The sequence below is a fragment of the Macrobrachium rosenbergii genome, chromosome 32, assembly GCF_040412425.1.
Source record: "Macrobrachium rosenbergii isolate ZJJX-2024 chromosome 32, ASM4041242v1, whole genome shotgun sequence".
NCBI lineage: Eukaryota > Metazoa > Arthropoda > Malacostraca > Decapoda > Palaemonidae > Macrobrachium > Macrobrachium rosenbergii.
In genome coordinates, this window is record NC_089772.1 from 14,012,174 (window position 1) to 14,039,962 (window position 27,789).

Below are 27,789 nucleotides of genomic sequence, written 5' to 3' on the forward strand. Positions count from 1 at the left end.
TCCACCCACCCCATGCTATGATGAGAAGCAGTATCTTGCATATTCAAACCTTTGTTATGATACACTTTTCTGATTTTTGATGAATTTCTTAAAAACATCTTACGACTCACATGTATGTTCATCGTGCACATCGAAATGGGATGGCTGCTTGGACACGCATACACGTGGTTTGTGCGTGAAAGGGTTTAAAAACCGTGCTTGGATGGTTGGCAACACTGTGCAGGCAGAAAAAAGTGTTGGTAATGCTGCTTACAGTCTTAAGCATCCTGAGAAAGGGTTATTGTGGGGTGGTAGGCCAGGGAATGAGTTTAGGAGGAGGGGATTTGACTTCTTGAGAGCTTTTGCAACTGTTATTTCCTTAAAAGCACTGTCTTTTAACATGTCTTCACACATCATCTTGTTTATTGCTTTTATAGTAATGTATGATAGATTGGGCTTTGGTGGGTGAGCACTCATGTTATTTGTAAACTTTTACGTTAATGGCTAAAATGTATGTATCATTACATATCATTATTAATTTTTTTTTGCTTTTGAATGGCTGATAAAAATTTCCTTCTCTAATTAGCAACATTCAAAGTGTATCACTGTGCTCCTTTGTCCATTTGCCTATTAGTCCTCGCTATTCATGTTCAGAAAGGTTGCTGTGTGCTCATGTGTTGCACTGCTGTCCCCTTGACAAGTGACTTTTCATGTGGTGCCTGCAGTATTGCAAGTGCTGTTATTGCTGTGTGTAATGCTATGTATGGCACCCCCCCTCCCACCTCCAAAGAGGGCCAGGAATGTTCTGACACTAGAAAAAGCTGGAAAATTTTGGGGGAATCAAAGCCAGATGGTTGAAGGCAAGTATCATCGAGGAGAATAGCATTGCCTTGTCTACCTTGCAGGACATCAGAGCAGCCAAGGACAGGCTGAAAAAGTACATGACAGACTTTGAGAAGAAGACATCTAGGAGTCTTGCCTGCAAGGTGATGGCAAAACCCCATGATGAGGAAATTGGACAGTTGACCTTGATCTGGTTTCACCAGCAAAGGGTAGCTGTCAGTGTGCATGTGTTTGGTACCGAATCGAAGGCTGCTACAATGAAATTCTCAGGTCAGGATTCAACCTGGGCTTTCCGACAAGAAGACCCATGGTGAAGCTTTGGATGCTTCAAAGTAGGGAATAGGAGAATACCTGCAGACGTTGATAGACTTAATGAAAAAGGAAATCCTTGTTTTACATCGAATATACAACACAGCACTGATAAAACTGGTCTATTCTGTTGCACCTTGAATACTAACTTCTTGGTTGACAAGAAGGAAAAGAATTTACCCAGTAGAAAGCTTTTGAAGTAATGTGTGTCCGCTTGTTTATTCGTAAATGCTTCTGGTGGGCATCATTGCAAACGAGTCATGGTAGGACGTGCAGAGCAACTATTTGCCCTGCATGAGTTGATGGATAATCTCCCAGTGATTTGAATCATTTGGCGAAGACTTGCCTCTCCTCCAAACTCGTTTCCAATTGGTTCCCTAACTGTGTTTGCAAAGAGGTTGTTCGTCATCAGACACAGGACTTTGGAATTGCTGGAGATCAGGTGAGGGCTTTACGTTGCATCAGCAGTGCGCCTGCACATCCTACCATAACCCATTATGTTGGTGATGAAGGGCACATTAGGGTCTTGTTTATGTTTTGCTTCCTAATACAACTCCAAGACATTTATTTTTCATAATAAATGTAATGTGAGGATTATGACTAAATTCTGTAAAGAATCTGGTGTAGTAAATTTCAAATAATTGATAATTATACATTTGTAATTTTAAAAGCATTTAGTGTGTGTACTGTGTTCCTTGTAATCAGATTATGAAGCTTTTTGAAGTAGATTTTGTTGTAAGTAAAAATAGTTTGCATGATTCATAGGCATGGATGAGCTTTTCTACTTTGGTATGTGTTGTGCTTTTGTGTTATATTACCTTTGTTTCAAAATTATCATGATATTCATATAATCGATTTTTGTTAGACCCAAAATACATTTTATCTACATCTAAGATCCTGTTAGAACACAATAAAGTACCTTGCTTTATTGGAAGCCTTTCTTCTCAGAAAGGAATTATTACCATCTGCCCAGATACAGACCCTTTGAGCAGTTTCACAATAAAAAAGGGTACCTGAAGATTTATTGTGTTATGTGTTTATTTTGTAATTTAACAAAATACGTAGTGAATAGATAAACTGCTCATTTTATAAGCACAGTAGCTGTTTATACAAAATTTAAACCATTACTTTTTCTGTGGCCACCAATACTTTTGCTGTAGCCACTTTCTTCCAAGTTGTAGGGATTAAGTTGATAACAGGCTTTCCGAATCAGCGATGCCTGTGGCAATTGTTTTCTCACGTGTGGTTGTGTGTACACTTAGGGGCAGTGTAATTTTCCCCTAATTATTATCGTATTTAACTTTATATATGACCCACTTTTCCCATCTCAAAGTTGCCGTAAAGATAGCTCCATGGTCGTATGTGTTTGAAGGTAAGGTAGGCTAGTTTTTACCCAGCCACTATATTGCCATAGCTTATTGGCACTGGATTAAACAGATAATGGTGCTTAAGTTGAAACAATGACCAAGTGCATTAAAGCTCAGTGGCCCAAGCCAGATATCTTCATTCAGCACTCAACTGTCAAACAGTAACATTTCTAAGCATAATTGTTACAATCAATGTTATATCTGCTGCCATTATAATTACTCCTTTTTTTGTGAAAAAAGCCCTTAGTTTTGAAAGACGGTTTAAATTTTTAACAATAACAGCGAGTATTTCACATTGAAATTGTGAAGCATAAACTTAAAATAGAACGATAAAAACTGTAAAAAATGTTCTTGAAATAGTAATCTCTCGAATATCCAGATCTTCCTTATCTGACACCTGACATTATCTGACACAACCAGACCAGGGGCTAATGACCAAAGATACTGCTTATCATTTTCAAAACATTTGAAAAAACCACCCTCCGGTGGGTGACAATGCTGGTGCATAAGGAAGATGTTGGTGACACATGCGTACATGAAGAGAAGGGTTTGGGGGTTGGAGGCCTGGAGAAGCTTCCAGGGTGAGGGGGTGGGGTCGGATGGCTGGGTGCCATGGGCAAGGAAGGGCAATAAGGCTGTGCAAAGGAACTCACTCAGAGAAAGGGTTGTTTTGGAAGGGGGCCAGTTTCCCAGGCTGGGAGCGGGTGGGAATGCAGTATGGGATGGATGGAATGCGGTAGGAGGGTGTCTGACTTCACTAGAGGTTTTATTTTTAGAGAGAGAGAGAGAGAGAGAGAGAGAGAGAGAGAGAGAGAGAGAGAGAGAGAGAGAGAGAGAGAGAGAGAGAGAGTGTTGAGGTATCACTCACAGTGAATTCTGTAACACACACTCCTTCCCTCATTTTTATTTTTATTGTCCACTCTTCTCATTTGTATTTTTACACTATTTTCTCTATTTTTTTATTTTTACAACCAAAAGTTAAACACAGACATCATACTGGGCCAAGAAAAACACACACACTTACACACACACAAAGCGAAAGTGTTACGTAGAAACAGTGACATCAGCATTGATGAAATGCCCTATTTAGATGTAAGCACACACACTAAGGCATACAAGCAAAGCTTCGGTGATAAGAGGTGAAATGAAAAATCATTAATTCCAATAAAGCAGAAAACGATCAACTACTTTTTAGTAGCGTTCTTAAAATGTATTTGCTATGGACAGTCATCACTGAGAAATCCCATATGTACTAAAGATGTAAAACAAATGAAATATGCTGTATATATTCGTGCATCATCCGGTCTTGTGTATCATGCAATGCATTACCAAAATGCAAATGGTGCATGATTGCATTGTTCATATTTTATAAGATGATGATAATGCATGCAGCATAATTTGATACAGTGAGTAAATAAAGTTTTATTAAAATATCATTATTATAAATACAGCTGTACAATTTGACTTGTGCAAATGGATACTACCATCCATCAAAATTTGTTTATTTTTAGAGCTTTTTGGTTTGTAGAATTTCAGATTAGGGATTGTATACTTGCATTTGCTGATGACTGTTCTATTCGTGGTATGTATTAGGATCAGATTAGTCATGTTATTTAGCAGTAGGTGATAACATCTTTGGACCTGGCCCTATGGTCATTCCTTGTTACTCCATTGCGCTCATGGTACAGGCAGTCCCCGGTTATCGGTGGGCTTGGTTATCAGTGATCCAGTTTTACGGCGCTTGTCTAGCAATGAAAATTGGCAATTTTCGGCACCGAAAATCACTGATTTTCGTTTATCGGCACTGATAATTGGGTAATGGCGCCAATACATACCTAACAGAGGTGCTGATCTCTGGCTGTCGGCGCTGATAAGTGCTGAAAATCGCCGATTTTCGCTTATCGTCACGCCGTCAGAACGGAACCCCCGCCAATAACCAGGGACTACCTATATTGTGTTCAAATTTTGTGTGTTGTTTCAGTATCTAATCAAGGAACATTTTGAACTTGACCTAAGATCACTTGGTGAATTTTATGGTTATACAATCATATTGGAGGGATAGCTGGCCTAAGAATAACTTTCTATGCCAAGATGTTGAAGCGAGATCCATACTGATTGGTAAATTTTATATTTCTTTTTATTGTTACTGTGGAAGCAGTGCATTCCACAAATCTTGTTGGAGTAATAAAAATAATGAATTGTTGACAGTCTACTATATTTCATGTAAAGTAGAAAATTGTAGATTGTAAAGAAATTATGTAAACTTATAGTTTGATGCTGTCAGCTGATACTAGAATGAGGATTAGCTGTCTTATTTTGCATGAAGTTGTAGGTTCACTGATTACTGGCAGTCATCTCCCTGATAAAACAGATTTCAATCCTGCTTTAGTTTGAGACTACCTCATCCTCACATCTTATCTTTCATAGTGCTTGTGATAATTGAGTGATTGTTGTTGTGTATATGACTAGTTCTTCCTAAGGTAGGGTGAATGATCAGAAACTTATCATACGTCCTTCTGTAAAAAAGGTTGTGAAACTTTTCATCACCGATTATCACTTGAGCATTATTTTGTATGGTGTTGTGGAACTTTTGCTTGTACTGAAAGTGGTTCAGATATATCTTGGAACAGTGGGGAAGAAGTGAAGTATTTGTTTGTTTGTGTATGTGGTATGAATGAACTTTCATTTTGCTGGGATGTGTTTCAGGAACATCCCGTATGGGTATTACAGGTTCTGGGTACAGAATCACTCAATCCTCTTGTTAGCTTAGTGTTCTTGTGGGCAGAAAGTAAAAGCTAATTAACTGGGTGATCAATGATCTTCACAAAATACTCTTGATCCTGAAGGCTTTTGCCCTCATTGCAGACCTGGAGCAGTTTATCAAGTGACTTTTATTTTACAGTCGTTTCAGGCTGTAGTTACCAAGATTTAGGGTATGGCTGGTACTACACTTGGAACTGTTCATTTGTACAAACCATCTGCATGTACAGTTGCTCATGGTATCAGGCTATTGAAAATGAGAATGGCTATTTGCAGTAGCGCTTGTAACCTGAAACAACCACTGTATTGTTTGATTTTTACCTTCTTACAAAGTTTAATAGTGGGTTGAGCCATATTGGGTGAACAAGAACCATAAATAGTTCATTATATATTTTACCAAAGATATATTGTCTTGACACTGAAGACAAACTTAATTCCCTTACATATTGGCGTTTGAAGGAACCGTACTTCACATGGTAAACATGAGTCAGATGTTTGCCACAACCTATTCATGTTTCGAGGAACTTAACTTACAGGGTCAGCTCATCAAGACAAAGTCTTGCATTAATTATCTTAATTTAACCCTAAGAGCATCATCATTTTCTCAAGAACAGATGCCAGTTGTGGAAAGAGCAACATAATTCCCTCTACTAGCCCCAGATGTGAAGAAAACTAGAAAATGGAGAAAAGAAGAAATATTTGACATAACCACAGAGGAAGTAATAGATCTGCCTCTTGGAAGAAAAAAGGTTATAAGAATTAGGAATAACAGAAGTACGTATGAAGAAAATTACAAATTGGCAGGAGAAAAAAATGGTCATTGAATTGTTTAATCAGAGGATTTCTAATTTCCTCAGAGGAAATGTTGGGTGAGAGGGCTTTTCGGGTGTTACAAGGCCACCTTTGAGGAAGAGAAGTTCTTCCCTTGAGGTCAACGGAGCAGGAACCAAAATTGCTCATGTAGAGAAAGGAGTGAAGTTTTCTAAGAGATAAGGTGAGGGTGGGACTATTGATCAAATGAATTGCCTTGGATCCATTCCTGTCAAGGAAGGACAAAAGAAGAAACATCCCAAATATGAGAGTAATATACAAAGTAGGGACAAATAAGCACAAAATAAAACTCCAATAACAAAGATGAAGGAAAGAATTTATGGCATTTAAACATTGCATCCAATATATTTATCAGGATTTTTTATTCCTTTTTGACTTATCTAAACATTTTGATACTGTATTAATGATCTTTAATGTAAAACTGTGTATGTGTTGTAATTCTGTTTCTAAACCCATGAATTCTGTTTGGTCATTCAGTCTCATGATAGTGAGTCAAAGCTGTTAGTGAGTTCTTGAAACCCGTTCCTGTACTTTCCCTGAACTCAGCAACCAGAACTGCTAACTGAGTGGTGGTTGCTAATTTTCAATAGGGATACTTTCACTGGCTTTTACAGTAAAAGCAGTTGTATTTATTAAGTACAATCAGTCCTCAGCTTGCCTAGGGTTTGGTTCCAGGACTCCTTGACAAATCAGAAATCATGCAGTTTCAAATATCTTGTATAAAATAACCTAATACACAACTAATTATTTGTGTACGTATGCATGGCTAGCATGCAGGAAAAATAAGCCGTTTCTAGATTACATATGCTGCGATACTTAAGATAATGTACTATAAATGCCACGTAAATACAAAATGTACTATAAATGCCACATAAATACAATTGTTATACTGTTTTGATAAGGAATATTAACAAAAAAATCACTGTGCATATATTTCAGATCCAGTCTTTGTAAACGATTTTAGCTTTTAATTTTTTTGACTTCCAAATTGTTTTCATTTATTTAAAATAATGACCTGAAAGAGGAAATTAAATATAGAATAGAATTCTTTTAATGAATAAAAAACATGAATTCACTATCATTCTTTTGCTCACTGGAGTTTTAATTACTGATAGTGAATTTAACTAAGCAGGTATTTGTCCTTATATAACTATAATAACATTGATTTTTTCTCTCGTAATCTCTGTCTCTGTGGAGTTTCAGTTAGTAATAGAGTTATGAGTAGTGATCATATAAATCTCTCTCTCTCTCTCTCTCTCTCTCTCTCTCTCTCTCTCTCTCTCTCTCTCTCTCTCTCTCTCTCTCTCTCTCTCTCTCTCTCTCTCTCTCTAGTATCAATCACATTGACTCTTATATACAGTGATTTCATCTACAATACTCTTTCAATTCGTGGTTATATAACAGGGTGTTACAAGTGATGCGGTCATTAGTATATGTCAAAGTTTTGGTTGCAAGTTATGGCTATACAACCTGGCGTCAATAACCTAGATGTTGTGACACCAATTTTAGTAGCCATAATCAGTTAATGGCTATAGAACAGCATATTTAGTAGTGTTAATAGTGTTTATATATATTCCTTACACATTCTTGGTGTGTTCAGTGCATGATATAAATGCAAACATGGCATTTTGGAATGTCATGGGAACTTTAACAAATACTGTATTTGTCAAGGTCATTTTCAAATATGTGTGAGTTAGTCATCCTTAAGTTAAGAGATGAAATACTCATTTTTCGTCATGGTTGTGTCTTAAATGTAACAATTTACAATAAATGATTTTATTCAACTGCACTCACTATTTTGAGATGCTGAGGTATTTTTGTTTTGGCAGAATTGGACAGCAGTGGAGAGAAACCCTCAGGTATCATTCGTTTGAGTGCTATAAGAGAGATTATGGATCGTGGTAAACATGCAGTGTTAGATATTACACCAAATGCTGTTGATCGACTGAATTATGCCCAGTTCTATCCAATTGTCATTTTCCTAAGAGCAGAATCAAAGCAGAATGTTAAGGAACTTCGCAGTGGTTTTCCTAAGTAAGTACATGTTGAATTGTTCTTGATATATAGTGTATTGCATTGTCATTGTAATTCACGCTTTAAACTAGACTTAATGTGTATTGTATCTTAGTTCCTACAAAGTATACCAACCTTCGTCTCATACAAGAGTAACTTTGAAGTGGAAGTTGGTTCAGTTATTGAGACTGTTAACAGGGTATAGCATGATGTGTGTTGAAGTTAACTGATTGCTGCTCTGCAGTAATACCTATGAGTTGATGAGGCTGGGTTTCACCATGGGTGATATTCTGTAGGGTTTTGTGTTTTTGAAATTTTCTTTAATATGATGAAAGGTCGGAGAACAAGGTTTGTATTCAGAGTAACCTTCTCTTGGAAGGTTTGCTTACCAATGCTTAAAGCATCCCTTCCACCTGCTGGTCTGATTTCAGTGTCCCTCTCCTAGCAGAATTGCCTGCCAAGGAGTGCTTGAGAAAGTTGAAAAGTAAGGACTAAAGGCATATGACCCAATCACTTTACTCACAAACCATGCAGCAAAGGATTTTTAGGGCTGCCAATCAGGACATCCTACTTTTCTACTCCTCTGAGAAAGCAGAAACCTCCATTTCCTAAGCACTCAGTGACTGAAAATGCCCCAGTGCTTGGCTTTACAGCGGAGTTGTAAAAATCAACAATTAATCCATTTCATCCTAGGAGAGGTGGATGTATACCAGTAGCAACTTGCCATGCAGTGATGTTAGAAGAAAGTGATGACGGAGGGTTCTTGTCGTAGAAGTTCCAGAGATTGTAGCTGGAAATAGGAACTGGCCTTGTAGTGTGTAATTTTTAACCCATACCATCTGGACTCGGAGAGGTTTCAGGCCTCAGAAAATGGAGTCAAATTGATGTTTTGGAAGTTTGCCATAGGAAGGTTATAGACAACTGTTGTTTGATATTGGCCTTTGTGGGAGTATGTAGACTCTTTGTATCATCATTTGGCAACGCCAGCCTTCTGAAGCTACAGTAATATCTAACCAGTTCTATCCACAGTTCATTGCTCACTATATTTGTGTCATTTAACAGCAAGCACACTTTATACGTCCAAGTGTACCCATAAAAAAGTTTTCAAGCTTCAACTTGGTAATAGCAATGACTAACAAGATGATCACCTCTAGCAGACCATGATGGCTGTAGCATAAGTGGGTAAGCAGAGCATGCTCTTCCTGCAAACCTCCCAAAACAATTTTAATTCTGGATAAGACTTTACTTTAGCCATGTTTCAGGTTTCATAACTTCCAATTTTGATCCGTCCTACTTGGCTATCCGTTAATCACTGATGTAGGTTGTATTTTTGTAGGTGAATATTCAGCATTTTGTTATATAGTAGTAAACATATATGAATGATGTGAATTTATTCCAAAATAGGACTTTTAAACTCATGTTATGTCACGAATAAACTGTTCAGATGACACTACAGTATTTCGATTAGAGCTCGTGTTTTAAACCAGCTCCTATTTATTTATAGAATACAGTACATCATGTGTATATCTTTTTCATTTAATCTTCATCCTGATGTAATTGTTGCCATTATGATTTTCCATTTCGTATCATTCTTGTATTTTGGGCTTTCACTAACTTCTCATATAAACTTACAAAATTTTATCGAAAGCAGTCAGTGCATTTTACTTCCCTTCCCTTATTAGTTATAAGGAACTGAATGGTAAACCTAATTAGAAATGATTGTACTGTATGTATTTATGAAAGATAGAAAGATTAGTATTAAACAGGCATTAAATTTGTTGGAAAAAATTTTCCTATGAAACTTTGACAAATAATATACCACAATTGTAAATGAAGCACCATTGTTCTTTGGAAATTACACTGCAAGCATAATCTTTTTGTGACATTCTTACAGGGGCAGGATGAGCAGTAAAAAACTGTTTGACCAAAGTGTTAAATTAGAAAAGCTGTGGTCGCATGTGTTTACTGCCATTATAAGTCTAACACAACCTGAATCATGGTTCCGTAAAGTGAAGGAGATCGTTGAAAAACAGCAGTCAGGACCAGTTTGGATGTCTGAGACAAAGGTGAGTTTGAAAAGAGTCTCTCATTTAAATGACACTGGATTTTGATGTTTTATTTAGTGTTACCTTGCACTTCATTAGTTGTTATAAAGCCTGTGTTGTCCATCCGGTGAGATTTGTTTGCACTTTCATTGATAAAAAAAACTCTTTTTGAGTCTGTTTTTATAATTTAACAAGATACCAGTGTTAGGTCATGTATCGTATTGAATTTTCATGACTTAGTAGTTTTGCTGTTTCTCTTCTTTGTATTCGCTGTTAATCTCTTTTGGTTTCTTATATTCACAGTACTTATGTGTGTGTGTGTAGTTTTGCTGTTCATTTGGTTTTTATCGAAGTCTTAACTTTTGGCTCTCGAACTTTATTATTCAGGGTAGTTTAATGTAGATTTCAGGAGTTTTGGGCTTTAATCAAAGTGCACTTTCATTCTTGAATCCTCATTTCTCATTTTAGATTCTGGTACACTTTTTAATTATTATGGAAGTTAACCAAGGTCTGGAGTGTGCATCGTTAGACTTCATATTCTTACCATGCTGTCTTCATAAGTTTTTAAGAAATCAGTTCGTATCGCCTAGTGGCACTAGCCTTTCATTCTTTTCTCTGTCATATGTTTCAGTAATAGGCCTGAGAAAGTCCCTTTTTTTTTTTTAAAGAAATAAGTCTACACTTGTTACCATGAATCATAAAATACTTTATCCATTACTGCAACAGAATACATTATTATACAAAACATTTTTCATTGCTAGTCCATTAGTTATCAGATACCTTTCACCAACCTGCTCTAACAGAAAAAAAAAATGTCCCATTGCGCATAACAAGACCCCCTTACATTGCTCCTCAGATCAAATTTCATTCTTGTGTGCTAAAGGAAAAAGATCAGAAAGAATGGAGGGAAGGGAGCGGGGCAGCACCCCACCCTTATGATTAATGGATTTATATTGAAAAACATTTTTAGTTAAATAAAAACTTTTCATTATAGCCGTAATAATCATAAGATGCATAGATCACCATTTTGGCTGGGAGGATGAAGATTGTCTTAGCTGGCCCCAGTTGCTGCAGAGTGCTGTCTATAAAAAAAAAGTCAATCTCATAGGTGAAGAATTTCCTTTTAGTGATTAGTGTGGGAGTTCTTTCCTGTATAGGGCATGATGTAACGTCAGTAAGATATCTTGATGTAGTGCCAAAAGGTAGATGGTAAGATGAAGAAGGTAATTCCCTACAACCCCAGAAAAAACGACAGGAAAACCACACTCAGAGGTTCATTTGATCTCCTATTTAACCAATTCAGCAACTGTACTTATTCCCAACTAGAAGGTTATTTTGGTCTTGAAATCAGTTTACTAAATTGATGCATCAGTTCAATAATGTTCTTATCAATACTGTTGTCCTGGCCTTGATTTATGAGGATATGGGAGAGAACCAACAGGTAACCCTGAATAGTATACAAAGAGAAGGTTTTCCGATATCTCAGAAAGAAGTAAGTCTGCTATGGATGGGATAATGATATCAAGAGCAAACCTACTTTTCTCATTACATGTAGCAGCAGATTTGGCTCACTTTCTTTTGTGAGGCTTAGTTGTTAACCTTTCACATGGAGCAGCAATTGGTATAACTGCCCTCTCCAGTTCTTGTTGCTTGCATTGAGGCATAGCCAAAAGTTGGTCAAACAAACAGTAACTGAGGTTGATTGAAATAGCAACACACCCCACTAATCACACATACAACTAGCATTTACTGCGTACAGTCTGCATCTCTGCATGGATTGTAAGAGTAAAAAGATTAAAACCAACAAATGAGTATGAAATTACATTAAATTTTCTCTAAGAATACATGAAAAACAAATATGGTAAAATTTTAGTAAAAGCACAGTTATAAGTTTAGCACAAGGCTTTGAAAAATAACTTCATAAAAATTTCAGTAATTACCCATGAAACCAGATTTCATTGGAATGTCCCAGCCAAATAAAAAACTGAATGAATTGATAACAAGGGCAAAAAATAGTCATAAAATTAGTATGCTCACTAAAAAATCTCGTAGCAGGACAACGTAAGTAGGATCCCACCAACACCAAAAAAAACAAAGAAACTAAAATTTAGGCAACTTAGAAGCAAAAATAGTCAAATGAAAGGAGTTTGAATGAAAAAGAAAAAGGTTGGTGTAGAGGTTAAAATGATAACACTGTGAACTTGGAGAGCTACAAGCAGCTGTGAATGCTATGATGCACACAGAATGAGATGGGATAGAGAGTAGTATCATAGGAAGATCTGGGCTTGGGCAGTTGGAGCTTTTTTCCTGTTATAGTGGTTGGTGAGAGGCATATCACAATAACTAGGTTGTAGCAAACAAATACAAATGTGCACATCTGTTACAGAAGTTGTCATGGGGTTTTAAGCACTTGAGATAGTGGTAACTTAATTGGAAGATATAGTTTGTTTTATGCAGGTATACCACCAATTATTTGGCATCTTTGAACAGGTATCAGTAGACATACAGTACAAGTGTCATTAAAATATTTGTTATGATTCTTAATGTTTGCAACTTTGGCCATTCATTTTATGCATCAAAATTGTATTGCTTTTCAAACCTTTGAAGTAAGAATTTCAGTAGTTTGTCATTTTGCATCTTTATATTGTAAACAGTTGACAAACCAATAAAATCCATACAGATCATACACTTTCTGCACCAAAATATGACAGCTCAGGATACAGCATTTTCGCTTTTTGATGCCTAATTATGGTTTTGTATTCACAAAACATGCACAGTTTAGGGTTACATGAATGCAAAATACCCAGTATTTATTTATAATCATGGGATCACCAATAGTAATATGCTGTATGAACAGTTAACTAATTTGGTAGCCTCAAGAATTTCAATTGTGCTCCGGTGAATTATTTGAGTTGTAAATTATGTGGGTTGTAGAACCATTTGTTGCCAAAATATTGGTGGTGTACCTGCATGTACCTTCTAAAAAAAAAGGGGGTTTGTGGCTTCTCTGAGGGCTTAACCTTTTGTTGGTACAATAATTATATAGTCATTATTTTTGAGTTTCTGTAAGTGCCCCTTTGCCATTGCAAATCATATTGTATGCATGGATTGAGTTATGCGGTTCATTTGAATTTCTATTGGTATATGTTAACTGTAGAGTTATGCAGTATCTTCAGTTTGTGTAAATGTTATTTTATAGTTTCTTATATTGTGTAGGACATTTTATAGAATGCCTGTATTTTTAAGACCTTGCAATGGTTGTCTTGGTAGTAAATTGTGTAACATATAGGGCTGGAAGGGAGGAGGATGTAATTGTAGCGTACTTTGAATTAACAGTTAAAGTAAGTTGGCAGTCTCAGTGGTATGTTGGTTAAAATGAGTAATGAAAGATGCCATGTTTATTTATGTATCACACAGTCACAATCAGATTGAACATGAATACATGTTATATGAAAAATTACCATATTTATTTGCCTATGCGAAAAGCAAATTGCCATTTACTTATGTCATAATACCTCTATTGGTAGCTTATTTTAATGAGAACCTTTCCTTACCAGGCATATGCCTTTTATCTCATCTCCCACACTGGCTTGTAGCGTCAGTTCTTTGAAAAGTGGCTGTCAGATGCCACATTTCCTCTTTGTTTTTAAGATACTGAATAGTACGATTGATGTATAACTCCTCCTTGATATTCATTGAGAGAAACTCCTGTATTGGAGAAAATGGTGATTTACAAAGACCAGACAGAATTGTAACATTCTATAGGATCCACAGATAAGTAAATCCTGTTGTTGCCTGAATCTAAGTTACAACTTTTGCATAACATGGGCAGTGTTCTGTAACTGAGCTACTAGTGATCTAGTACTCTATGAAGTTACTGTCAATGTTCTTGAAATGCCTTGGGTGTGATATGGAACTTAATATTTCTCATCTTAGTGCTCTTGTTGTTCATTGCTAGAATATTGGGCATGTCATGAAATGTGGGTACAAACCCCCATCGTGAGAGATGAAGATTTTGATGCTGGAATTGTAGTCATCACTAATTGGTTGTTTTGATGTGATATGTTTATATGATGCATAAATGAATATGAGCATTTGTAAGAATTCCTCAGCTCAAGTATAGAGTTTCATATTTTGAACAGTTTTATGTTCTATAGGACGTGATAGAAATTGTGGTACATTATTGAGCAAGTTATCCACATGAAATATCTGGGTTGGTCATTTGCTGGTTCACATGTGAAACATCTAATCTAGTTTTTTATTCAGTTTTTTAATATTTACCAAACCTATTTATTTTACGATGTATTCACTTTCCCAACATGTGTAAGAGTTTTAAACTTATTGTGGCTTTCACGTACAATACAATTTAGAGTTTATTAATTGTTGTAGCCTGATATGAGAAAGTATGGTTATTTTATCTTCAAGTGATGATTGTTGCATTCATAATTATTAAATCAATACAATATATTTTTTTCAAACTAATATCTAATGTTATTTTCTTTTATCTTCATTGGTGATATAAATGATTATTATGTGAGTCAATAGAATATTTTTCTTATGCATAAAAACTGATTTTTTCACTTTGACTTTGTAATAAAGTAAACTTATATGCCCTTAGTTAGTGCATGATTGGAAATAGTAAAATGTTCAATATTCAACTCACACCTTAGACTTTTACCTTACATATCTTAGTGCTCTCTATTCAGAATGACAAGTGTATATGTTGAAAAATATAAGCAAACTTTTTATGTTTCTTAGTTGCAGAGTTTTGTTTTAACAAGCAGTTCCATTTTGGGTTATGAGATCAAGCTCAGAATCCAAGAAGCCTCACAGTGATGTTTAACTAGCAGTTGAGATAAACCTGTTTCAGAAATAAGTTATCCCCTAATTTTATTCAGTTTGTTGGATTCCCTTATCAGTTGTCAGTGCTTTTTGTTGGAATATAAATTTTATTTTAACAAGGCGTAAGAAGTTTTTAGGTAGCCAGTGATTGGAGGCCAGTCAGCTTCGGCTGTAAATAGTTAGTTGATTGTCAGGAAATTTTTATAGAAATGGGACAGGTACCAAGGCAACTTCAAGTCAGCATCAGCCCAAATGAGTTTCTTCTCAAGATTTGACGAATGTCTACAACATGAGTTCCAAACAGTCTGAAAAATATCATAAAGGGGAGTCTATAATCAGCATTTTTTAGTGTGATGAGTATCAACATCTCTCATTTCCGGGACTGCCTGCCTCCCAGGTTATCTGCCTAATGCTCAACTCTGATCCTTTGGCAGAAGTTAAAAAAGAGAACACCAGATAATTCCTTCTATTCAAAGAGAATAATTGACGAAAAACAGGAAGGAAGGTGCAGAAGAGCCCTTCCTCCTGTGATGCGTAGGGAGAAAAGGACCCAAACTAGTTCAGAAATAGCAGTCTAAACCCGTAATGATTTACTTGACTCTGCATTTATCTGTCATAATATGGGAACCCATTTGTGAAAGGATCAAAAGCTTGTCCCAGTATTTCTGCTTTATTTGGGTGGCTGTCAGTGGAACGTCAGTAGCTGTCTAAATCAAGAGAGCATCAGTCGTCTTTGCTGACCACTGTCGTAAGCTTTTAGTGAATTCAGCTCTCGGTGCTGTAAGAACAAACACACAAACACACACCCAGCCACTGGTGTAAGAATCCCAAGAAGTAATTTCATGGGTAGTATTGTAATGAGTCATGATTTGGGCATTATTGTAAAATTCTTAAGTGTTTTGGTAAATAAAAATGAAGACACATGGCATACTATCTATATGTAGTAAAGTAAGGCTTAGTTCAAACTGAAAACAATCAAATTTAATTTCTGAGAACCTTTGCAAGATAGAATTCATAAATGTCCTTCTCCCTGACATTTGTTTCCAAATAACCCAGGTAATAACAAATTGGAAGCCAACACTGGAATGATTCTTATCTGTGAACGAGAAAGTTTCTATGGTGATTCGAAGATTGACAAGAGATATATGTCCGGGAATATTTGTAAAGAACATGAGTGGGTAATAAAACTTACGGAAAGCTATTCAGAGTGCAAGACTATCAAAGTCAAGGCCATGCATTGCAAGCCATGGGATGAACAGTGATATAGCAACATGTAGGTTAGTGAGAAACCATTAAATCCACAAATAATCTGAGGTGTGAAGATGACTGCAGTCAGCGTAATGGAAAGATTGCGACATATAAATTTAAGATGAACACAGTAAAATGAAAGAAACAACAGTCTTCTTAGGAGAGGAAAAAGACACTTTCTTAGCAGCTGAATAGAATTTGGTGATATAAAAAGTAATGTGAGTGGTAGACAAAGGACCTCCTCTTGTGGGTTTGTCTTACTTACTAATTAGTTATTGCTGTGTGGCATTTTAGAATTTTGACCTTGGTCTGACTGCCCATCTCACTTAAATGACTCTTGCTGAGACACTGTGTTGTATATGATACCATAAAACTTTTCTGAGAATATCACCAATTGGGATAAGAGTAGCTTACTTGAATGTTAAAATAGCTGTACCTTTTAGGGTGCTTTTGATGTGCTTCCTCACTGCACCCAGTAGTTGCGTGCAAAGCTTTTAGTAAGTGTCGGTGTTGGCATGTTGGTCTTTCCTTATCATCCTCACCACACTGGATTTAAGTTCATCCTGTCACACCTCTTATGAGTATACTAATGCCACGATTGTTTTTGTTTCCCCGTACCCCCATCCTTCCATCCACAACCTTGGATTTTTCTGGTATCTGTCTGTTCTTATGCCTGTGGTGAACCTTTCTGCCTACATTCCGAATTTCTCAATGTTTATTTGATTTGATGGGTCATGTGCTTAATGTTAACTTTCACATCAAACTTGCATTTTTGAATGTTGTTCGTGTGCTGTATAAACATATGCTACTATCTGAAATGCATGAATCGTTATTTGGCCTGTTTTTGTGAATTTGCTTTGATAATTTAAGCCTGTGGAGTTTCTCTCAGATGTGTACTTAATGCCACTGATCCCATCACCATCTGGTTCAGAAGAAGAGCTCCATTCTTTTTTCAATGAGAATAACGAACTGGACGCTGATAATTTCCCAGACCTCGGACATGAAGGCCAGAATGAAACTCCAGATCCATCCTTTGAAATTGTTGTGGAGAAAATCTCCCAAAACATGATGAATGGTCATATTTCAGTCTTAGCTGAAGATGAAAAGCAGCCTGATGTACCCATCAGATACTCTTCTTCAAATATTTTATCACCACCTTATCCACCTGTAGGCACTCAGTCTGTTACTCCTCCTCCACCACCACCACCTCCTAGAATGGCCCTATCAACTTCAGCATCATTCTATCCTGTCATTCCCCCTAACAAGCTTTTCACTATTGATGAAGAACGGACTTATATATAGTCTCTCTCTCTCTCTCTCTCTCTCTCTCTCTCTCTCTCTCTCTCTCTCTCTCTCTCTCTCTCTCTCTCTCTCTCTCTCTCTCTCGTACTATTTTTCCATTGTTTTTTCCACCAGTAATTTTCTTTAGAGCACTTGTCCTTAATAATGAACAAGTATAGGAAGAATCTGTTTTTCTTTTGATGCTATAATTGCATATACTCCAATAGCATGTACCCAAGTGATTGTATTTATGCATGACTTTTGACATTGCATGTTTTTTATCTCATTTCCTTTGTTATTACTCGTTATTTCAGTAGACATCTGTATAATTGCCGTATTCTGTAGTTACTTATTTCAAATGGTCTTTACAAGTGCCTTGAGAACTTGTAACATGAGATATTTCACTTGAACATAATTCTAGAAATTAGTAGATATACTTTTTTATGAGATGACGTGACGCAATAGATTCTCTTTATAGTTATTAAATACAATATGTGTAATGTATTCTCCTGTGTTTTTCTCTTCCATGTACCGTGCTCTCGGAATGTGGCTCATGTTGCATCGTTCCTTTTCATCCGCCTGTTCACCTCCTCCTTCAACCTGTGTGGTTTTGTCATTTGTAAATACATGAAAATCTTGTTCTGCTGTACAAATGACTATTGTATGAAATGTCAACTGCCACTCTGGATGTGAACTGTGTATATTTTTGATAATGTTACAAATGCTAATTAGCCCACTGAGGCCCTATCTGATGACTTCCTCTTTCCAATGACTTCCCGGCTTTCCTATGCCTCATCTCCCGAGTCTGATCTAGAGACCGGCCCAGAATCCCGCACTCCCTCCAAGTCGCCCCATCGAGTCCCTCCCTCCCTCAATGCATATTCAGATTCCCGAGACTCCAGAGGGCGATTAGTCAAAAGCTCCTCCGATCCGAGTCTTGCAGCACCAGAAGAAAATTTACCAAATGCTTATGGAGGGCCACCACCTTATACAGCAACTAGTCCAACAAGGCTTGTAAGTAAATGAAGATATTTTCTGTATACAGCTCATACACCCCTTGAATAGTATATTCCTAATTGTTAAATCATTAAAGCTTTAGCTTTTTGTTGATTTTCGTCGCATCTGTTACATATCGTTGCCCAACAAAAGTTACTGTATTCTCCTTGCTACCAGTCCCACAAATAGGTATGTGCTGCTGTGTAGAAATCTCAAATATCCCATATGTAAATTTACATTGTTTTTTAAATTTTGAATACCTAAATCAAGAAGCTTCATCTTGGCATTTGTATTAATATCAAGCCGTTTAATTGTTGAAAGTAAAATTTTGGGATTTTTATAGCTGCACTGTATTACCCAAAGCATGAATTGTGTGATTTGTTTCAAAAGACATAATTATTTTCCTAATATTTTTGTTACTTGGTATAAATGAAAACTATTTTTGTGGTTAGAGAAAAGATGAATCAAGCATGTAAACTGATTTCTCATCTCCCAGTCAGTTTCTTTTATTGCAGAAGTTATTAGATACTTCCATATGTTGTTTGTATTGTAAAGCCTTATTTGATTTCCAGTGTCACATTTTGCTATATTTTAATACGTTATTAGGTACTTCATGCTTTTATTGTTTTTGCACTTAAGTGTGTGGATGTATCAATGAGGCATGATAACTTAGCTTCTTGCACAGCATTTTGTTGCCTGCATGTTGCACTCCCTGTTTATTACAGCAACCGCCTGGACCCAAAGATGCATTTGATGATCGCAGAAAATCTCACGGCGGAGACAGCAAGTATGGCTTCGCTAGTGGAGGCTTCGCTAGCACAGACATATATGCATCCCGCCCTCCTGTGACCAGTCAAAGCAACAATAATATTGGGAGTGGAGGTGGAGGAGGCAGTGGTGGCGGTGGTGGTGGTGGTGGTAGTAGTAGCAATAGTGGAGGTGTACCTGGCTCACCTTACTCATCGGTCCCTCCTCCTGGATATAATAATCGACCCCCACAACAAACCAACCTGCCTTTACCAGCCCATTCTCCCCATCATCGTCGTTCCCCTCACGTTATTCCTGGCAGAGGTCCCCCTCAAGTGGGATATTCCCCTCCAGGGCCCGGAGGACATTTGCCTCCTCCACCTCCTTACCTCAATGGCCACTCCAATGAAACAGGGCCAGAATTACCTCCAAAGGTTGACCGTACCAGTAAGCCTGGTAGGGTTAGATCAGGTCAGGATTTTGGGTCTGGGAAAGAGCTGGATTATGACAACAACTACCTAAATACAGGACGAGGCAACAGTTTAGAACGACAGCACAAGGTTAGCACTTGTTGTGTCACTTTTGCCATGCGCTAGTTGATTTTAGTTTTCAGTATTGCTTTTGTACCTTGTGTATGTTTTTAAAAGAATGTTTCTTAAGAGTTTTTCATATTGAGAATCCACATGTTGAATGTCTTTTCCAGGTACTTGATAAAAAATTGTTTTGAAAAATCACTGCAGGGTATTTTTGAGCTTAATTTTCTTAGACTGTTCTGCAAGACTACATCTGTCATGTTATCGGCTGAATGAGGAACTGACACATTTTTTCTGTAGAAGCAGATTACATTTCACTTGATTATACACATTACACAAGCAAAATAAACACGTCAGTTATCCTTATTGTGAGAATTATTTTCATAGATTATTTTATCAAAACCACCAAGTCACTTAGACTTTCCAATTAGCTGAAGGATTTGTTTTGAAATTGGAGCAAGGTAAAGTCAAGAAAGTAGGACATATAAGCCAGAAGAGACCAAAAGGAATGTCTGAAAAGTAAGGCACAGAAATAGAAATAAGATATCACACTATCGTCTCAAGTCACAAGTTGTCTTATTCACTATAAACGAAAAAAGGTGAAATGGACAAGAAGATTCATATGCCTTTTAGTAAACATGAATTGTTTATTGTGGTTGTATTGTTTATGTAACAGATTTCAAGCTATAAGTTCTATAAATTATAAATGACTTATACTGATTTGCAAAGGAGCTGCATATATATGATAGTCTATGCTTTCTACAAGCACCCTTCAATTTAATAAGATGTCGTTAGTTGTTTTCTAGTTTCGATTTTTATTGTTGGAGACAAGCAATACTTTAATGTTGTAGTTTCAAGTCATTATAAGGTTCAAATGAATACAGTACAGTACAGCCCTTCTCTGGCTCTGTTATTATTATTATTATTATTATTAGTATTATTATTATAAACAAGTTTTAATGAGAATACTGTCACATTGTAAAACACTCTTGGTGCTCACTTGAAGGATTTAGTCTTGAATGAGAATTGAAAATGGTATGTAACCCCCCAAATGGGTGATATTACCCCCCAAAAAAAACAAGGCATCTAGATGACTGTAATTCACTTTCTGGATTGCTTTATGGAGCTGTGAAAATTTGATAATTAAATTATTCTTGTTATTAAAATAGGTTGTTTAATGTGTTCAAGATTGAAAAAATAAGCCAACGCTCTTAGAAACCAAATATTGTTTTAGTCATAGGAAACAAAATTGTTTAATTAGATTTGTTTGTTTGGATGATGTTGAAAAGCATTTTATTTGTGCTTCCAGTCTTTGAACTGGCACAATTTAGCATGTATCATAAGGAGTTTAACAGATGTAAGGCAGCTTTATTAACACACAACCAATGTTAGTATTTTGCTTACTTTTGAAAAACAGCTGAATTTATTTTAACACATTATACATGTTGCATATGAAATAACATGGCGTAGTTATAGAAAATATTTTATGGCTGCCGGATATACACCAAGTGTCACACCTGAGAACAATTTCAAAGGAAAATAATGAAAGCATGGAGCTAAGAACTTGGCTAGTGTTCATTGGCCAAATATGTTATATGTGATGTGGAACTGTCCCCAAAGGTCTTCAAGTACATAAGCAAGCCAAATTAGGAGTGTTGGTGTTTTGGGGCTGTTTTTAACAATAAAATCATCTGATACTAATACTGGTAGAATGGCAGTTCAGAACTTTTTCCCTTTCCCAGAAATTTTTGGAAAATCTTTTATTTTTTAATATCTTTTACACTTTATTTGTAAAGTTGGGTATTGGGTCATACTGAACTTAGTGCAGAAAAACAATACCACTGTGTCTCTTCTTGGCGGAAAAGTAATTTAGTGTACGACTTTGTGTAGAGTGTTAGTGCATCACTGTATTTCATAGGTAATGTCGCTGCTTTTTCTAATCACATTCAGTGCTTAAACGTTTTATAAAGAAATGCTAAGTAAATGAGTTTTTGTTTTTGATCAACTGAAATCCTGTTCACAGGTAGATGCACCGCATAGTTCTGGATATAAAAATCTTATTAGTTTCCTTTCTCTTTTGCATGAAAACCATTTGAGGTTCCTTGGCAACCTTAACCGGCAAAGTACAGTGGTAATATATTTTTTTTAACTCTGAGATACTGACCAATTAGCTTTTCCAATTGCCTGTGGTGTAAAGTTAATAACATTTTATGAGTCTTTGTAATTTAGTCGTTTATTATCAGTTTAGGCGGGTAATATATTTAATTTTTTTTTTTTTTCAAAAATTATTGTGGTAGTTCAGGTAACCAATTTTTTTTTTTGTTGGGAATGTTGATGTAACTGATTAAGTGATGCTTGCATTGAAAGATATTTACTGTAAATTCTCATTTTAGAGCCCGTACGAAATGAGCCCGTCTTTGGGTCCCAATGCCCACGATGATCTCAAGAGTAGACTTCACCCACAGTCACCTCATGAACCTTACAGATATTCTCGTTCTTCCTCCCAGCCGCCCACATATCGTTCTGATGACCCATACAGGTAAGATACTTTAAAACCTTCATACAAACCATTTTCTACCTTCATAAAATGCTAAACCATCCAGAACTGCCCAGGAAGCCTAAATTTCAATTTTTAAGTGCAGTAAGTGGAATTGTGGTAATTTTGACTCGAGAATGGCCCCTTAACATGCAACACAGTGTGAGGCAATCTGTCATTATCACAGCTGGGTTTGTTCTTATGGAGATACAAACCATTCCGTTTGAAGTGGAGAATATTGTTTTATTTCCATGTATTTTTTATGGTTTCCATATTAATTTTGATTCACTATCATCACCATCACTAATATTTTTAAATTAGTTTCCCCTTTCCCCTTTATGAGGTCAGAACATGAAATTGGTTCTTTCCTTTTTTTGGTTTTGTGCCTTTTTGCTATAAGTCCCATCTAGTGTGGATATTCATTTTCTCCAGGATTTTTTGAACTTTCCTGTTAGTCTGCCTGTTAATTCTTTTTCTGTAGCTAACTGCTTCTCTCACCCTTACATCACATGCCCATACCCTCTCGGTCTTTGAAAAAATCCTTCCCTGTGTAAGTTCCTACAACTTACTCTTAGCACACATGAGCCATGGATCTTAACATTTCGGTGTCAAACCTCTTCTAAATCTCCATTTTCTTTCAAGTGCCCGTGTCTCCACTTTATAGGGGATACAGCCCTCACATACACATTACAGATTTTTACATTTTTTACTGATGGGATTTACCAGCATTGTAACAATCTCTTTACAATTTTTTTGTTGTTAGTTCTCTGTCTTCCTACCCTCTCAATGTCATCTTGACAGTCTAGCATGTCTCCAGAGTAAACAGATTTATTATTCATTTTTCGAGGCCCATCTTCCATCCCTCAACATGGTACGTTATCCAATGAACCCATTGCTCCTACTATAAATTTTTGGCATCAAAAATTCTTATTGTATTTTCCTGTCTAGCATTTTCCTCAAATTCTGGTGACTCTTTCAGTCAAAGGGCGTGTGCAATTCATGACTGTCCCTGAATCAGAGGTGTGATGGGTGATTTCTATTTTATATGTATTGTCTAAGCAGTTACTTTTCAGCTATGATCCTTATTCTGGTGTCATTTTAAAGCAAAGTACTTGTACGTGTTTTTGGTGTGTTTATGAAAGGCACAGCAGTAATACAGCACAGATAGTAGTGAAAATAACACCACCAAGAAATATAAATATTAAATCCCAGGAATACAAATTTCGGATAAGGATATGGTGGTTTCCGTGCCTTCCCTTTTTCTCAGATAAACATCTAGTATGCTGTATCCACCAACAGAATAAGGATTTCACAGTTTCAGGGGAACAAACAGTTATAAACAGCCACTGGGTTTTGACTTGCACCCTTACTTGCACTTATTCACAATGCAGATACTTAGAGAATTTGTGCAAACACTTTTTTTTCTCTTATAGACCTAATTAGTATGAATTTCAAGAGATTTATCTTGGCAAGGCAACATTCATAAATTAGAATAAGAAATAAAATTTTCTGTAATTTTAAATAAGGGTAAGAATGCCATGTTTTCTCTACTAAGAATTAACTATATTTTTACAAGAATATACAGAAAGATAGGCAAATGTTTTTTGCTTTTCTGTTGGTCATTTTTACACATATTTCGTCAAGTCAGAGGTAATGTAAGACTTCAACTTTTTTGTACATGGAATATCGAATACATTTCCAAGATGGTTGGAAACTGCCAAGCATTCCAGTATCTAAATTAATATAAAATTTCTGTGAGGCAGATACTAAATTGGATGTATCTTGGACAGTTTTAGTCTTGTAAGAAAGTAGTTCAAGAATTATTGTCTGATAACCCTGTAACCTTTTAATGTAAGTTTGCAGTTTAGGTCTTGTACAGTATTTAGTATGACTGGGTTTTATTTAATATTTCTGTCTTTAAATAATGATTCCTATTTCAATGTCTATGAAAATAAGTATAGAAATATTATTATTATTATTATTATTATTATTATTATTATTATTATTTTAGTAAAAGTTTTTATGCTATGCCTTCAGCAGATTATGCACTGAGAGTATTGAAGTGAAGTGTTTTTATTGTATATAAGATGCATGTAAAAATTCTTTTACCTAATTTTATAAAGTCCTTGTAATACCAGTCTTTTTTCTAGATCATCAGATTATAAACCTGTACCCCCACCAAAGAGTAGTAACTACAAACCAGTGCCCCCACCAAAGCCAAAAAATTATAAACCACAACCACCAGGAAGTAATCCAATCACTATGGAAGGCGGTTTGAGCGGTTGGGATGTATATGACGGTCGTAAATTGCATGACAGAGGAAATTATCATACCACAAGTAATGGAGGTTTAAGTGACGATTATAGTGGGCTCGACAGTGGCCAGGGCAGTAGTTTAGATAGAAAATATGACACATTTGGTCGTTCTTCGTACAGTAAGGTGAGTACCAGGTTGTTTTCTTTTCAGATTTACTAGAGTATTAGGGTTCATACACAATATAGATTTCCTAATATTTTACATATGCATATTTAGTCTTTGTTAGGGGAGAAATAAGCTGTGCCAACAAGGCAAAATCAATGGGTAAGGACCCAGCAGCAATTATATGGAGGTAAAACACTTTCGAAGAGAAGAAAGTCTGCTTCCTTTTTTTCTTCAACTCCTTATAATAATTCTAGTCTTGCTCTGATGCAGAGTTTTGGATTGCAGCTGTATAGATTGTTGTTCTTTTCACCGTATTTCTTTTTCCATTATCCTGGATAATCAGGTGTTTGTCATTATCTAAATGTAATTTTATAAGAGATGGTCAGGCTAAATAATTAAATTATAATTAACCTAGAGTATCGCTTACAGAGCGCAGTGCTGCCATAAGACCTTATTATAATGTAGGTGACCATTGCTACCTTAAGATTGAAGGGATTTGCTTCAAATTTTTACCACTTATTAAACAATGAATACTGAAAATACTGCATAAGGAAATAAAAAAATTTGACCTCCAAGTTTATAAATTTTGCAGTGAAAAAAAATGTAATTTTTCATAAACCATATACAAAAAAAAAAAAGTTGCACTCAAAAATACTTTTCCCTACGCTAAATTAGAGATATACAGTTATACTACATGCTGTAAAAATTAAATTGAATTTGGTTCAATCTTCTTTGATACAAAATGCACTACAAAATGGACTGATATTGATAAGAGGAACTTATGAAATCTGGAAGTGGCTTACTCCATTCGCTAATTCTCTCTCAGTAACCATAGGGTGTCCTCACTACCAGTGTTGACTATTTGGAACCAGCAGCAAAGTTTTCACATTTTTTATATAGAAAATATTAGAATTGTTTGAAAATGTTAAGTTTATAATTTACCCTAAGTAATATAAACAAAATTTGGTTAAGTGAAGACTTTATTTGATAAGTAAGTTTACATAAGGGAAATATTGTTTTCTTATTAACAGTGACACGGCTATTTCAGGCTGCTACAAGTGGTAGAAGTGGCTACTACCTCAATGTTCCTCCACCATGGGATATGGTCAGTGGTGGTGGTCAGCACGGAGGAGGAGGAGGACCAGGTGGACGTGACCTCCCAAACCATGATCACAGAGGGAGTGCATTTGAGTTATATAAGAAGCCTCCCGATCCTCGAGGACCACCTGGCAGTCAACCAGGGCCACCTTTAAATGCTGACCTTGGCAACAGGTAAGAGTTGCTTGTAGTGTCATTTGCAGGTAGCAAGCTTCTTCGTGTTCATTTTGCATATCCGTGCAACATCTGGTAAGTAGTTCCTAAAGATTTTTGCATTATAAGCAGTATGTGAGTTAAGCATTCAAGAGTTCTTTGGGAGAAAGTAACTAATAGGTGCAGTTTTATCCTCCGGGCATTATATCGTATGATGTATTTATGTAGATTATGTATTTAAGTAACAGTGCTTCATACACTTTCATGAATTGATTATCTGGTTGGCTTTTCCCACCAAAGGACTAAAATAACAATAGGGAAAAATGTGGTTTGTTAGTACTTAAAGGATTCAGAAATGAGTTGTAGTCGAATATAGTGTTGATGATGCATACTAAGACAAGTTTTTGTAAAATGATTGTGGACTCAAAAAGATTCATTCAGTTTCCTATTGTTATTAAGTGCAGGGTAGTTTGGTAGTGGGTCATTGGATTTGTATACAGTCCTTTCAGAATCTGTACATTGTATTGATTTTATTTAGAACATAGAGCATAGAATTATATGACATAAACAGCTATTTTTTTAAAGGTGAGAAATCTTAATTTTATTTTCCATAATTTGTAGGACTTGTAGGTTGTGGATTGTATTCATTTTCAATTAAAGAGGTGAAAACTACATAGTTATTAACTCCTAAGGCTGCTGAACACTGATTACTTGACTCATTCCTTTTTGTTTTTACCCATGTTTATATACATTGAATTATTAATTTAAATGAATGTTTTTCAACATGTTTTGGGGGGCAGTAAATGCCCCTTCGTGAATAGGTGAGATGACTTCTGTAGGTTATACATGGCTTGATACAGGGAAAGAAAAATGCTTATCCAAGAATAGTTTCAGATTGTAAATAAAAGGGTTTTTTTATAGAAGGGTCAGAGATACATTAAAATTTTAACTTAATACATACCCGCCTAACGACAAATGTATTGCAGCCTAATTCTGGTATTAAGGCACACCTGTTTAAAGCCAAGAGTGTTGAGCTGCTGTGATTTGGTGCTGGGTGCTGTTGGTCTAGAAATCATGTTTTGAGGATGAACTTATCTAAGATATACAGTGATATTAATTTTTGTGTTGCATTATTCAAGAAATGGTGTTGTATATGTAAATTACCGGTATTTTCGTAATTATAAACCTGTACATTTGATTCATGGAAAATTAAGTGCTATACAGCATATTGTACAATATTTGAGGCTTCAAGAAACTTGAAACATAGTTAGTTACATTTTGCACAATGATGATTTTTATAGCGTAGCTGGTGTTCGTCTTCCAATGAGTTACATTTTCATGGTGCCCCCAGGCCTCCATAGAACAGACCAACCAATTGCAAAGAATTCTCTTATAGTTGTTCTCGGCCAGAATAGTGCTTGTTGGCACAGTGATAGAATATAAAGGTTTCAGGACAGGAGGGCTCTGTCTCCTGTCCTACAACAATTACCTGGGCTCTACGTCTTACTTGTACAGCTGTGGCAGCAACATAAGTCGGCACTCTCCTTTACGTTCTGGTCTGTCCAAGAGTTCACTAGTCCCCAGGATGTGCTCCAGAAATTGCATTCACCCACGCATATTTTCACCCACGTTAAACAAGTAACCCTCTTGCAGGGTGAGAAGTTAGGAGATCTAGTGGGTTAAACAAGTAAGCCTCTTGCAGGGTGAGAAGTTAGGAGATCTAGTGGGTTAAACAAGTAAGCCTCTTGCAGGGTGAGAAGTTAGGAGATATTAGATCATTAGGTTAC

At 36.2% G+C, this 27,789-nt stretch overlaps 1 protein-coding gene across 32 annotated transcripts in view; it reads left to right on the top strand.

The window, feature by feature from the left end:
* LOC136855727 (tight junction protein ZO-1-like) overlaps positions 1-27,789 on the top strand; it is a 409,885-nt gene that overhangs the window by 363,502 nt on the left and 18,594 nt on the right. For 18 of the 32 annotated variants that reach the window (XM_067133072.1, XM_067133075.1, XM_067133071.1 and 15 more), the window contains 7 exons: positions 7,919-8,123; positions 9,997-10,168; positions 18,251-18,532; positions 19,240-19,821; positions 22,188-22,333; positions 24,469-24,769; positions 25,800-26,023. In XM_067133072.1, coding sequence (XP_066989173.1) covers positions 7,919-8,123; positions 9,997-10,168; positions 18,251-18,532; positions 19,240-19,821; positions 22,188-22,333; positions 24,469-24,769; positions 25,800-26,023 — 1,912 coding nt within the window. The remainder of the gene's footprint in view (positions 1-7,918; positions 8,124-9,996; positions 10,169-18,250; positions 18,533-19,239; positions 19,822-22,187; positions 22,334-24,468; positions 24,770-25,799; positions 26,024-27,789) is intronic. The other 14 variants (XM_067133076.1, XM_067133084.1, XM_067133067.1 and 11 more) reach the window with 3 other exon arrangements.